Consider the following 14,664-nt stretch of genomic DNA (forward strand, 5'->3'; position numbering starts at 1 on the left):
AGTAAAACGACAATGAGCTACCACTACTACCTGTTAGAATGGCCCAAATCCAGAACACTGACACCACCAAACGCTGCTAGAACTCTGACTTATGCTGGTGGGAGTGCAAAATGGCCCACGCATTTGGAAGACAGTTTGGCAGTCTAGCCTTTGGTGCTCCACCCAGTCCTCTTTGAATCCCTTTGACCATCACGGGGTGCCTATCCTCCAACTTTTGAATCTTTGCTGCTAATGGCTCACACCTGCCCCCACCCCTAAAGTACTACCCCAGGACCCAGAGCAGAGACACAGAAGCGCCTGGGAGTTCACATCCACCCAAGCCCCTAGGAATGCCCCTCAGTCAGTGACTGATGCAGAAATATGGAAACTCAGCTCTTGCCTTAAGTGGTGACATACTTGACACAATATTTTATGCTCCTGGACTCCAGGAATCTTGCTGATCCTGGGACTTCTGAAATTATACCCTTAGTTGGCCTCTTTGTCTTCCTTTTTCTGTCCCTACCAATCAATCCCTCATTGGTTTCTCCTTGTAGCACTTCTTCAATAAATCACTGGCCTGAGAATCTCTATCTCAGGATCTGATTTTGAGGAACCTGAGCTAAGACAACCTCAGATACTGGAATTATTAGATATAGAATATAAACAATTATGTATTAAGTGCACAAAGATTTAAAAACTGTAACCACAGGGACACCTGAGTAGCTCAGTCAGGTCTAAGTGTCTGCCTTCAGCTCAGGTCATGATCCCAGGGTCCCGGGATCAAGTCCCACATCAGGCTCCTTGCTATGTGTTGAGCCTGCTTCTCCCTCTGCCTGCTACTCTGCCTGCTTGCCCCTGCTCTCTGTCTCTCTCTCTCTCTCTCTCTGACAAATAAATAAATAAAATCTTTAAAAAAAAAAGTAACCACAGAGAATGAGCAAAATAATGAGAAGCTATTAAAAATGAATGAGTATTTTTGGAAAAGAAGCAGATAGAGCTATTAAAGTGAAAATTTGATTATTGAAATAAATTCAGTGGATGGCTTAAACAATAGATAAGACACAGCTAAAACTAGAATTGTGAACTGGAAGAAAAATCTAAGGAATGTATCCAAAGGAGTCCTGACTCCTGATTCCAAGGAGTCAGGGAAACAGAAAATATAAGAGAGGTTAAAAGATGTGAAGGCTAGAATGAATTGGTTCAACAGACATATAATCAGAATCCAAGAAGGAAAAATAAACCAAGCAGTCTCACTCTTAGGTATGTACACTGTAGATATTCTTGTACTTATGTACCAGGAGACATATACAAGGACACAAATGGCAACATTGTTTACAATAGCCCCCAACTGGAAATAGCTTAATGTTCATCAGAAGGATAAAACAGAAGTAAATAATAGCAAAGTCACACACTAGAAAATTATATAGCAATAAACATAGATGTACTACAACTATAACCAATAACATGGATGAACCTCAAAAAAATTTCATAAGGCACAAAAATAAGCAAAACTAAACCATACATTATTTAGAGTACATATCAACAATAAAACTTCTTTAAGGCAAGGTAACAGTATAGTTACTTCTGGTGGGAAGACAGGGATCAGTTTCAAAAGGTAAACACAGGGTCTTGACAATACCTAGATCTCAAGATGGACAGTAGTTTCATAAATGCTCCTTTTATTGTGTACTTCATAAACTAACATAAATGATCTATCCCTCTGTGTATTTTAAATATTATATTAAAAGTAATGTTTGCAGGATCTCTATAAAGCAAATAGTATAGATGGGTGCTAAAGGCACTCAGACCCACCCTTAACGTGTCAGGTGAACCAGAGTTTGAATCTTCTACCTTACTGTGTCTTTTTGAGCAGGTTACTGACCATTCATAGACCTAAGTTTTCTCCTAAAATAATGGCAATATAATCTGCCTCATGGGGCTTACTATGAGAATTTATATGGTAAGATTACCAGACTAGTAAATTCCATGGTGGATAGAACTGTATCTCTCTTAGTCATCTATGTATCCCTAGTGGGGAGCACATACCTGGAACATAGCAGATATTTATTATGCTAATTCCTCTTCCTTCTATAAGAGCACAGAACAAAATGTTAGGAGTATATGTGTTTAGTTTTAAAGTCGTTCTTTCATTTTTTTTTTGTTTGGGGTTTATTTTTAATTTTAAAGATTTTATTTTTAAGTAATCCCTACACCCAATGTGGGGCTTGAACTTACAACCCCAAGATCAAGAGTCACATGCTCCACCAACTGAGTCAGGCAGGCAAGCACCCCTGTTTGTTCGCTTTTCAGATTGACACTTCATCTTGGCATTGACTATATGTTACTACCTGTAAGAAGTAACTTGACTTCTCCAGGTTTTGGGTTCTTAATCTGTTACACAACAAAACTGAACTAAGGTATATCATTTCTTGGTGTCTACAGCCTGATGTCACACCATATATATTAGTCTTTTCAAAAAGTAACAATAAAGTCAGCATATTTTTGTTACACAAAATGTAAATTCAAGTTATACATTCATGGATCTCCCCCAAGGAGAATAACTACCTATACAATACCACATTTGAGATGGTCAAAACTGTGTTCAGTGATAGTCCTCTTAGGTGAATGTGTCATAAATTAGGGCCCTGTGACCTTCCAGCACATTACATTAGTTTGGTGCTTCTATCTTTGACCTCCCCATACTTGGCCTCTTTCCTATGGTTCCTATTTTCCTTCTTACCCCCTGTGATTATTCCAAAACTTACCCCTCCTCATGCTTAGCACTCAGTACATATAACTTCATCAGCTCTGACACCTCTAAGTATTACAGTTATCACAGTTCATTTGAGTCCTGACAACATTAGATCGATAGGTCAAAACAAACCTCAGGACCCCCTCTTCCTAAAATAAAATGCCCATGAAGCTCTAAGCTATCACATGCTGAGAGCTGGTCATCTGCCCAGAGGGAACACAGGGAAACCCTGACCTCCAGCCCAGTGTGACACAGGGACAGAAGCTTACTCACTCAGGCTAGAAGCCTTAGAGGGATGTTCATCTCCTCTACTCCCATCACACATTTTTATATCACACAAACAGTCCTCTCCTCACAATCTGAGCCCCTTCTTCAGTCTTAATTTTTTATGGCTCACCCACTGTGGGTCTGGCCTTTACCAGCTCAAAGGCACTGTAACAGCCATCAAATGGAAGAGTAAAATCACAGATAGTTATAGCCTTGAGAGTATGATAAACAAGACCCACTGAGAGCAGCAGAGCCTTTCCAATTCCTCCTGGAGGGTGCTAGCCAACTTACCTGATCTTTTCCAAGGCATTTGTTACCTGCTGTTGCCCAATATCATAGAGTTTCACCTTGAAGCCTCCACTGGCAAACAACATAGCCCAGCTTTGTCCAATGAGTCCACTAAAGGGAAAGAAAATTAATAAATGTGTCCAGTTAACTTAATGGAACAGTTTTTCATTCCTAACCCAGAATGAAATTTTTAAAATTATACAGCATCCTATTCTAAAACACTTAATATCTTAAAATTATATATTTGTATAGCTGTATTTATTTAAAATGTTATCTCTTAAAGATAATTATCATATAATCTCTCTGATATGAGGAATTTGAGAGGCAGGGTGGAGGGTGGTGGGGGTAGGGAGGGAAAAAATGAAACAAGATGGAAACAAAATGAAACAAGGGAGGAAGACAAATCGTAAGAGACTCTTAATCTCAGGAAACAAACTGAGGGCTGCTGGGGGGTCAGGAGGGAGGGATAGGGTGGCTGGGTGATGGACATTGGGAGGGTTATGTGCTATGGTGAGTGCTGTGAATTGAGTAAGACTGATGATTCACAGACCTGTACCCCAAAGCAAATACTACATTATATGTTCATTAAAAAAATGTTATCTCTTTCCATACAGGAGCCCCTGAATCCTCAACTCAATCCTCAACAATATTACTGCTGACCAGAGTCAGCAGTAATATTCTGCCTGACACACTACTTGGATGTCAGGTAGTTAACATTAGTTCACACACCGAAACAAAAACTCCACAGTCGGGAGCCAGTAGGGTGTGGTGAAAGTGAAAGACTCCTCTGTGAACCCCCATTTGACCACTGTGTCGGGCAAGTCACTTAAGGTGAATAACAGAGATAGTATTTTCCCCACCCTCTTCAATTAAACAATTGCTGCTACCACCACCAGCTTTTTTTTTTTAAGATTTTATTTATTTATTTGACAGAGAGAGATCACAAGTAGACAGAGAGGCAGGCAGAGAGAGAAAGAGAGAGAGAGGGAAGCAGGCTCCCTGCTGAGCAGAGAGCCCGATGCGGGACTCGATTCCAGGACCCTGAGATCATGACCTGAGCCGAACACAGCGACTTAACCCACTGAGCCACCCAGGCGCCCCCCACCACCAGCTTTTAAGCACATCTTGGGTGCCAGGAAAGATTTAACATCTTATACATCGTTCCTCTGTCAATCTTTACAACAACCCCACAAAGCAGGTGGTATTATTATTTCCCATTTTATATATGGGCAAACTGAGGCATAGAGGGGTTAAGAATATATAGGCTAAACGTGCTGGAGCTATGAGATAAACCCAAAGAGCCAAACCCTGGGATCCTAACTAGTGGTACCTCTCCCATGCTATTTCAGTGTGCTACCAGAAAAGGAAAAGATAAAAAAGACATGAAAAACTCACATGAAGTTGTTCAAAAGGTTAAAAATGAATGTTAAGGAGCACATCTAGAGCCCAAATCTTGGGTTGCTAATATCATTCTCTAATAAAGGGAACCAGAGCTTCTTGGAGAAATGGCTGATTCTGGGACTGAGCCAGGAAATACACAACATGAGCCCAGAGTAATTGGGAGTGCCAAAAAGTACATAGTGCTAATAAAAAATTAAAATTAAAAAGAATTGTAAAGGCTATCCTGACAGAACATATCAAAGGATCGCAGGAGCCAAATGAAAGAGTTCTAGGGGCCAAAGTTGGAAGAAGTTGAACAAAAAAGTAAAGTAACACTGGATTATAATCCAAAGTATAAACTAAGTATCCATGAGTCCACACTGACGTCAATGAATGTTTGAATAAACAAATAAATGCGAGAGAAGCCAAATCTTCCTTGCAGAAGAATTGCCCAATAATTTATACAGAAACTCTGCCCTCAGAGAATTGTAACCTAACTCCCCACTCCTGAAGCAGGGGCTGTATGGAAGACTTCCTTCCAAAGAGTACAGTAATGAAAAGGCAAAATTTAGAATGACTTTACAGTGGTAAAAACTGGCAAAATGAAAGTTTATAAGAGCAATTCCACTCCTCAGTATGTACCCAACAGGAATGAAACATATGTCCCAAGAAAAACTACACTGTACATGTTTCTATGAGGACTATTCACAACAGCTAAATGGAAATGACCCAAAGATTCAATAGCTAATGAACAGGTAAACAAAATGTGGTATACCCATAAAAAGTTATTCAGCCATAAAAAGGAATAAAGTATTGATACATGCTCCATGGAACCTTAAAAAAATTCTCAGCAAAAAAAGTCAATTAGTAAGGGCCACATATTGTAGGATTCCACTTCTAGCAACTGGCAAATCTACAGAGACAGAAAATGGATTTGTGGTTGCCCAGAGCTGGAGAGGAAGGAACAGGAGTGACAGCTGAGGGGTGAAGGGTTTCTTTTGGGATGATGGGAATATTCTAAAATTGACTGTAGTGACAGTTGTACAACCCTGTGAATGTGCTAAAAGGGTGAACTGTGTGCTAGATGAATCTCAACAAATCCGTTATTAAAAAATGAATGTATGTGAAAATGCTTTGAAAACCAACTCCTGCCACAAAAATGGAGAGCAATAATACTTAGTAAGCTCTTAAATTTGGTTGAGTGAAAGGGCAAAGAGGAAATGAATTGCACATTTGGTAGAATGTAGGTTGTTATCTTGAGGCAGGATTAGAATTTTAAAAAATCTTTCCCCAAAGGTGCTTGCCTGCTACATAAGTGGTCAGCTAGAGGTGAGAGGGAAACATGTCCTCTCACAACACATCTAAGGCTCAGATATTCAAGGGATTTCTCCAGGGGAGGTGACGTACAAGAAGGTAGTTTATAGAGCTAATAGGCAACAAAATCCTCTTAAACTTGTCTATAATTCCAAACTCCAGAGCTGTTTCATTACATTCCAAGCTGACCAATTCAAAAGGGTATACTACAGTTTCCCCTTAGGTGACCCGTAGGCTAAGAGATACATTGATAACCCTCCACAAGGGCAGAACTAGTGGTGAGGCCATTGAGAATTTACCCAGCCTGCTGACTAATCCAACTCTGGGCGCAAAGATCAGCTGTGTTCAGCATCTTATGTTTTTAAAAATGACCACTAATTACACACCCATCAAAAAAAATGAAATCTTGCCATTTGCAACTGCATGGATAGAACTTGAGGGTATTATGCTAAGTGAAGTGAGGCAATCAGAGAAAGACAATTATCATATGATCTCGCTGATATGTGGAATTAAAGAAACAAAACAGAGGATCGTGGGGAAGAGAGGAAAAAATAAAACAAGACAAAACCAGAGAGAGAGACAAACCATATGAGACTCTTAACCACAGGAAACAAACTGAGGTTGCTGGAGGGCAGGGGGTTGGAGGGATGGGGTAACTGGGTGATGGGCATTAAGGAGGGCACGTGATGTAATAAGCACTGGATGTTATATAAGACTGATGAATCATAGGCCTATACCTCTGAACCAATAATACACTGTATATTAATTAATTGAATTTAAATTTAAAAATGTTTTTAAAAAAGTACAATAAAATAAAAATGGCCACTAAATTATACAGACTTAAAAGGAAGGAAATTCTGGACACATGCCACAACATGGATCAACACTGAAGACATAATGCAAAATAAAATTAACTCAGTCACCAAAAGACAAATACTGCATGATTCCACTTGTATGAGGTACTCAGAGTAGTCAAAACTATAGAGACAGAGAATAGAATGTTGGTCACCAGGGACTTGGGGGGGAAGGGAGGCTTGGGGACTTATTTAGACTTATTTGCACAATGTAAATACAATGTAAATACACTTAACACTACTAAACCACACACTTGAAAATGTTTAAGATGGCAAATGCTATGTGCATCTCACCACAATTTTTTTAACTGTTTAAATAAACTTATTCTGCAAAAGGTAAATTCTAGGTTTGGGCAAAGCTTCCTTACCCTACCAGAGGACAACTGGCACTTTCTCCCTGGCTTAGAGGAGCATGTATTAATAACATTCAGATCTCAACTCCCATGGTCTTTCTCCAAGTATTACTGTCTGTCCCTTTGTTCTTCTGGGGATTGCACCTCAAAAGGTAATCTTGGCCCACCCAAGGTCTATCGTCTTAGGATAGTCTTTCCTCTGGGACCAACCCTAGAAAAATTCTACCTCTGGCACCCATTTTGTATGCAGATGCCCGCATGGGTGTGGATAAATCTGGAGAGGAAGCAAATGACAAATGCTTCCACCTTTATTTCTAGGTCTGGAGAGGTTACACACATCTGTTGTTTTTTGTTAGTCATGAATATCTAAGTATGTTAATAAAAAACATGGTGAATTTTACACAGTGATGTTAAAAGAAAGCAGTATGAATTTATCAGCAATATGAATTTATTTTTGTTTGTTTGTTCAACAGGCTAAACTCCATGCACCAGGAACCATGTTGCTCACCTTTGTGTTCCTAGAACACTACAGAGGCTTGATAAATGTTAGCTGTTGGCAAAAAACAAACAAAAGAAATAAAGAAAAGAAAAAGAAAAAAAAAAAAAACAAAGAAACAAAGAAAAGAAATAACAACAACAAAACCCCACCTGATTATCTAGTGATAAATACTATATAACAGCCTTTTCCTATGAGGTTAATATGAAGGCCACAGTTGCTCACTGAAGAAATATTTAGAGGACCTATGGGTGTTTGGCACAGTTCCAGGCACTGGGGATGCAGCAGTGACAAAACAAAAATTCTTGCCCCATGGAGCTTACAGTGGGCAGGCAGAAAAAAAAAACTAAGCAGATAAGTAAGATATCATAGTAAAGGTAACAAGTGCTGGGGGAGAGAAGAAGCAGGGAACAGGGACAACGAGAAGGAGAATGGGAACTGGGAGGAAAAGAAATTCTAAAAGCACGCCGGGGAATGTCTCGCCAGGAAGGTGACATATTAGCAAAGGGCTGAAGGAAGTGAGGGGGCAAGCCACGAAGGCATCTGGGAAAACGGCATTCCCAGGAGAGGGAAGAACAGGTGCAAAAACCTGAGGGAATGTGTTACATGGTCCAAATCAACAAGGCTGGTATGTTTGGAGTAGAGAGGGAAGGGGGAGGATGGCAGGAGGAGGTCACAGAGGGCAGGAGGGATGCCTCAGAGGTTGCTGAGAGATTTTGACTTTGACTCCAAGTGAGATGAGCAGATAATAGAAGGTTTTAGAGGAAAGACATCCTCTGACTTCAGTTTTATAAGGTTCTGACTGCTTTAATAAGAATACACCAGGGTGCCTGGGTGGCTCAGTCAGTTAAGTGTATGGCTCTTGATTCAGCTCAAGTCATGATCTTAGGGTTGTGAGATCAAACTCTGCATCAGGATCCCTGCTCAGCATGGAGGCTGCTTAATATTCTCTCCCTCTCCCTGTCCTCCCACAAGTGTGCTCTCTCTATAAAAAATTTAAAAAATAAATTTTAAAAAATTAAAAATTAAAAAAAAATTTTAAGTATATACTGAAGACAGGCAAAGATGGAAGTAAACAAACCAGCTAGAACTCAGGAGACCACTGCAAAATATGGTAGCAGGCTACAGCAGGATAGAAGCAGAGGCAGAGACAGGAAACGGTCAGCGGAGATCTGAATACACAGTTTTTCACAGGCAGACTACAAGAGTTGCTGTGCGCCACATGTGGGTGTGAGAAAAAGAACTGGGAATGACACCACGTTTCTTTTGGACAGCAGCAGAAAGGACAGAAGGGCCATTAACTCTGGTGGGGAAGACCATAACTGAAGTAGATTTAGGGAGAGAAGATCAGGCATTATTCAATATAGGATGCTTTAAGTTTGAAAAAGATGTCCAATCATACATCTAGGAAACAACTGGACAGAAGTCTCAAGGTTAATGGGCAAGACCTAGGCTGAGGATATGAATTTGGGATTACTGCAAAGACATGGTATGTACAGGCATGAAACCAGATGAGATCACTAAGGAAGTGACTAATAATAAAGAAGTCAAAGAACTGAGCCTTAGAACACTCCTCCAACTTCACTGAAGGATACGGAACGGGAGATGGGAGGAAAATCAGATGCAGGGGGTCAGAGAAGTGAAAGGGAATCTCAGTGAGAAGAAAGTGACCATCTGGGTCACAACTAACCACTGGGGTTCGCAAGATGAATGGGGGTGGGGACAGTGACAAGAGTAGTTCTGATAGACTGGTAGGGAGGAAACCCTGCCTGGGTGTAAGAGAAATGAGCCTCTAGATCTAACTACCAGTTTAGGAAATGAAGGGACAGGGGAAGGAACACATTAAATGACACCTACATAGATATATTTGGCAAAATCCAGAATTTAGAAAATTTCACAGAACAAATGACCATGTTCTTCAACAAATAAACTGCAAGAAAATTTTAAAGGAGGGTGAGAGAGAGAGATGGGGAAACCTAGAGATTGAAAAAGCTAAAAAACAGATCAACTAAATACAGTATGTGGGCCTTACTTGGACCCTGAATCAATCAAACCAACAGTAAAAAAAGTTTTTGGGTAATCAGGGAAATTCTGAATACTGATGGAATATTTAAAGATACTATTTGAGGGGCGCCTGGGTGGCACAGTGGATTGAGCCTTTGCCTTCGGCTCAGGTCATGATCTCAGCGTCCTGGGATTGAGCCCTGCATCAGGCTCTCTGCTCGGTGGGGAGCCTGCTTCCCTCTCTTTCTGCCTGCCTCTCTGCCTACTTGTGATCTCTCTCTGTCAAATAAATAGGTAAAATCTTAAAAAAAAAAAAAAAAAGGTTAAAAGAAAAAGATACTATTTGATAATATTAAGGAATTTTGTTAATGTTTTATACTTGATGCTATTGTTGTAATATATTTTTAAAATAAAATTGACCCTTGAACAACATGGGTTTGAACTATGTGTCCATTTATATGCAGATTTTTTACAGTATAGTATTGCAAATATATTTTCTCTTCCTTGTGATTTTTTAAATTTTATTTATTTATTTGAGAGAGAGTGAGACAGCAAGAGAGGGAACCCAAGCAGGGGGAGAAGGAGAGGGAGAAGCAGACTCCCCGTTAAGCAGGGAGCCCAACGCAGGGCTCGATCCCAGGATCTGGTATCATGACCTGAGCCAAAGACAGATGCTTAACTACTGAGCCACTCAGGTGCCCCTTCCTTGTGATTTTCTTAACATCTTTTCTCTAGCTTACTTTAAGAACACAGTGTTTAATACAGGTAATGTGCAAAATATGTGTTGCCTATTGGTGTTATCAATAAGGCTTCCAGTCAAGAGTAGGCTATCAGTAATTAAGTTTGAGAGGAGTCAAAGTTATAGATGGATTTTCAACTCCATGGGGGTGTTCAGCACCCCTAACTTCTGCATCTTTCAAGGGTCAACTGTAGTCCTTGTTTTTAGGTATATGCTGACATATTTATTTGTTTCAAATTAATCCACAGAAGGAAACATAAATGAAACTAGATTAGCCCCATGTTAATAACAGTTGAAACCAGGGGTAGGAGGGGTACATAAATTTTCATTATACTATTTTCTCAACTTTGATATTATTTGAAACTAAAGAATATGGATGTGAAGAAAGGAAGTAGAGACAGAATACAGGCAATTTCATCAAGGTCTGAAGAAAAATGTGGCAGTTACTAGAAGGAGAAATGAGGTCAAGGGGGTATTTTTATGAGGTTGGGAGAAATAGCCACATTTACACACTGTGGGGCTGATTTCCTGTAGACTACGCAGCGCTTTGGTCTGAGGCTCCTGCACCTGGTTCCACTGCTTGGGTCGTCCTGAGGCTTGATGTTACTGAAGAAAAGGCCAAGCAGATGGAAAATCCTTGGAAGTGGAGGTATCAGAAGAGAGGTAGGTAATCACTTGTCATCAAGTATTGGGTAGATGATTGGACTATGCTCCATTTTTCTCTCAATCTTGAGATTATTCCAGTGCCACTGGGAATAACAAAAGTGAGTTGCACCTGATCCACAGATTGCCCTGGTACTCTTCGTACAATTCAAAGACCAATCAACAACACTCTCTAGGGTTCCTCCGAATTGGAAGCTTTTCAAAATGTGATCCAGAGGTCAGGAGAAACATAGTCCCCATTTCAGAGGAGCCGAGAGGGGTGTGTGGACAAAGCCAGGCATTGAGTAGTGGGAGGAACTTTTCCTGGAGCACACACATGTCTTGCTGGTTCTTCACCCAGATCATCTGTCAGAATTATTTTTCAGAAATATATCCCTCAAGGATAAAGAGCAAGCTTACTTACCTCTTACTATAAAAACAGTGGTTTCCCCAAGCTCTATGTTCTTGTCCTAGATGCACACTGAATCTGCAGGTTTCTACCCAGAACCTTCACATATCCCCATGGGACCCAGGGCAAAAGGAAAAATACTAATAGGATGCTCATGCTGTCTGCTCTGCTATGATTAAGAACGTTCTCTGTCTCTGACCCATGAGTCTCATGTCCTCTGCCACCATTCAGGAAATAGTAACAAACTAAATTATTAGCAAGCAGACAGAACATTCAGCAGGACAGGCTTGCCTCAGGTGTGGTGTTATTTCATTGTAGTAACTATGCACTGCTTTGAGGAAAGGATGGTAGTGGCTAGAATAGCAGTCAAAGGATGGGCTCCAAGAACTATTATCCCCACTCCGTCTCCCCTCTCCCAACCTCTCCTAATTCAGCTAATCTATCCTTCAGGCTCTGAGTACAGAAAGCACCCCACACAGTTACAATGCCCCCTCTTCTGTCAGGCTTGGGCCCAAGCAACTGAAGGGAAGAGCTTGGCATGCCTCCTATTGACCTGGAAATCCTGCTAATGCCACAGAAGTGCTATCCAAGCTTCAAAGCTCTCACACAATGCTCACTTGAGCTAAGCCTCTAATACATACAAGGGGTTACTGAGAGGGGCTATTATCTTGTTACAAGGTATCTTATGTAAAGCCATTAGTTGGAAAAACAGTGAAAACAACTAAAACATCTCTACTCAACTTCGGGAAAGGGAGCAGGATTATACAGAATGTTTTACCCCATATTCTTCTGCAATATTAAAATTGTTTATGATTAATATAAAATTTACATATTACATATATAATGTACATGTTATATATAATTTATATATAAATACATATATAATGTACATATAGGTACATATGTTACATATTACAATAATATATAACTTATATATTATATATAACTTACATATATTATATATTTGTATATATTTATAAAATAATAAATAAATAATATTTAAAAATTTATATAATAGATATTTTATATTTATTATATATATAATTACATATAACATTTTTTATTAAACTCTCAATGCTCTAGACCTAGCACTGTCCAATATGGTAGGCTCTGGCCACATGCTGCTATTTAAATTAATTAAAATTAATTAATTTTAAAAATCAGTTCATCAATAGTACTAGACATGGCCCAAGTATTCAATAGTCACATGTGATAGTTGGCTACCAACCTGAACAGCAAGGGCATATACAGAATACTTCCCTCTTTGCAGAAAGTTCTATTGACAAAGCTATTCTAGCCTCTGTGAGGAAAAATACCCTATAGACCACAAGCCAGAGTTTGAAAGAGACAGCCCCTGCCTGAAGACTTCTTTCTCTTCCTCAAACACCCACTCACCCCTCCACACACACTCCGGCTGCAAGCCACTACGTTAAAAGGCCAATTAACATTCCTGCAAGTCATCCCAAATGACCAGTTATTGCTCCAAATGTTCTTCTCCCCACTGCCAGTATCATCATGTTTGACATATATAGTGATTGATTTAACCATGAAAGGAGCCCAGCATACAGCCCAACTCTAGAATTGATACTTTCCCAGTAGGGCTTACAGTGGTGTGTCCACTCTATGATCACCATTAAATAATGTACATAGGATTTCTGTACTTTGCTGTATGTATAATAAAATGCATAGAAATATTTTTCAAAAAGACTCTTCTTTTCCTTCCCACTCTTGTGGTTTCAGAAATTACCACATTCCTCCAAAATGACTCATCGCCTCTCTCCATGTAGAAGCTTTTGCCCATAGGCTGGTCAGGCACAACAGCATGTCAAGCCGACTCCCTCAGGGGCAGGAGCTCCATGGGGCCTCCAAAGCAGCCTTAGCAGCAGACTCCTCTGTCAAGAAGTCCCCCCACATCCTGTGTCCACCACACAATGAAATGGAGAGGATGGGCACAAAAGAAAAGGCCCTTAAGTGCCAGGCACGGGTAAGGCTCACAGGCCATACCTGTGAGCGGGTAAGGCTCACAGGCCATACAAGACAGAATGGTGAGAGGCTTCAGCTCCTTGTTATCAAAGCCCAAAGTACCATGGCTGCTGTTACAGAAAAGACTTTCCACAAAGGAGAACACAATAGAGTCATCTCATTAAGTAAGCCTCCTCCCACAACTTGACTTGCCTTTTCAAAACGCCTGTAAGTGCCTATCAAACGAGCCCATGCTACAAGGGGAGGCACAACAATGGGGGAGAAGGAAGCTCTCTCTCTCCTGATTCACCAAGGTCACATCATTGCTTAAACCTTCATTGTCCAGCACAGCAGCCATTTCACAGCCACATGGCACTGCTCAGCACTTGAAGAGTGACCACCCCCAACTATGCAACTATGCTGCAATCATATAGAAGTCAGTCACATGTCTGAGAGAGCTGTAGTCCTTAGTCTACAAATGCAGTTGGGGTGGGGTGGCATTCACTCTAGAGCAGTTTTCAGCCTTTCAAAGACATTTTTATAATAATCCAAGCCACCATCGTCCTCATGTTTGAATACTGATTGCCAAATAAATTAACTGATCTTAATAACTTTGTTAATGACCAAAAAAATCAACATAAGACAAATGTCCAAAAAGAAATAATATTTATAACATATAAATATACAAAAATTCTTGCAAACACAGAAATAAAAGATGAATATACCAAACACAAGAGGGGGGGGGATCTCTATAGTATGTGAGCAAACTAACTGGAAAATACACTCTAATGCTTTAGTCTAATAATAGCAAATAAAATATATATCCAAAAGGCAGAGATTTTAAAAAACTGACAATGTTTGGTGTTGGCGAAGTTATGGGCAAACAGGCACTTACAAACCATTGTGGGGAATAAAAGAGGGGCAAAGTAGCTAGAGGAAGTCTCATAGCCTGTATCAAAATTAAGTATTTCTAATATTTGACCTGGGAATTTTACTTCCAGAACTGATCTTAGGTTAGGTTAACCTGGGCAACCACAGACAATCATTTACAGTAGAATTTATATTAGCAAAAAAGTAAAAACTAACACTATAACATAAAGCATTACTTAAATAAATTATATACAGATAAAGCAAATTGAGCAAATTTTTAATAATCAGTGACTAGCAAAGTACTATGTGGGTATTCTTTTTTCCATAATTTCTACTTTTCTGTGTATTTGAGAAT

General features: G+C 39.9%; 1 protein-coding gene across 4 annotated transcripts in view; it reads right to left on the reverse strand.

Annotated features, from left to right (window-relative positions):
* The window catches only part of CRYL1 (crystallin lambda 1), a 145,393-nt gene that overhangs the window by 117,011 nt on the left and 13,718 nt on the right, over positions 1-14,664 (reverse strand). For 2 of the 4 annotated variants that reach the window (XM_032838235.1, XM_032838231.1), the window contains exon 2: positions 3,290-3,397. In XM_032838235.1, coding sequence (XP_032694126.1) covers positions 3,290-3,397 — 108 coding nt within the window. Of the gene's footprint in view, positions 1-2,025; positions 2,068-3,289; positions 3,400-14,664 lie in introns of those variants that run through there. The other 2 variants (XM_032838233.1, XM_032838232.1) reach the window with 2 other exon arrangements.

This window comes from Lontra canadensis, unplaced genomic scaffold, assembly GCF_010015895.1.
Source record: "Lontra canadensis isolate GAN:19392208 unplaced genomic scaffold, GSC_riverotter_1.0 scaffold103, whole genome shotgun sequence".
Lineage (NCBI taxonomy): Eukaryota > Metazoa > Chordata > Mammalia > Carnivora > Mustelidae > Lontra > Lontra canadensis.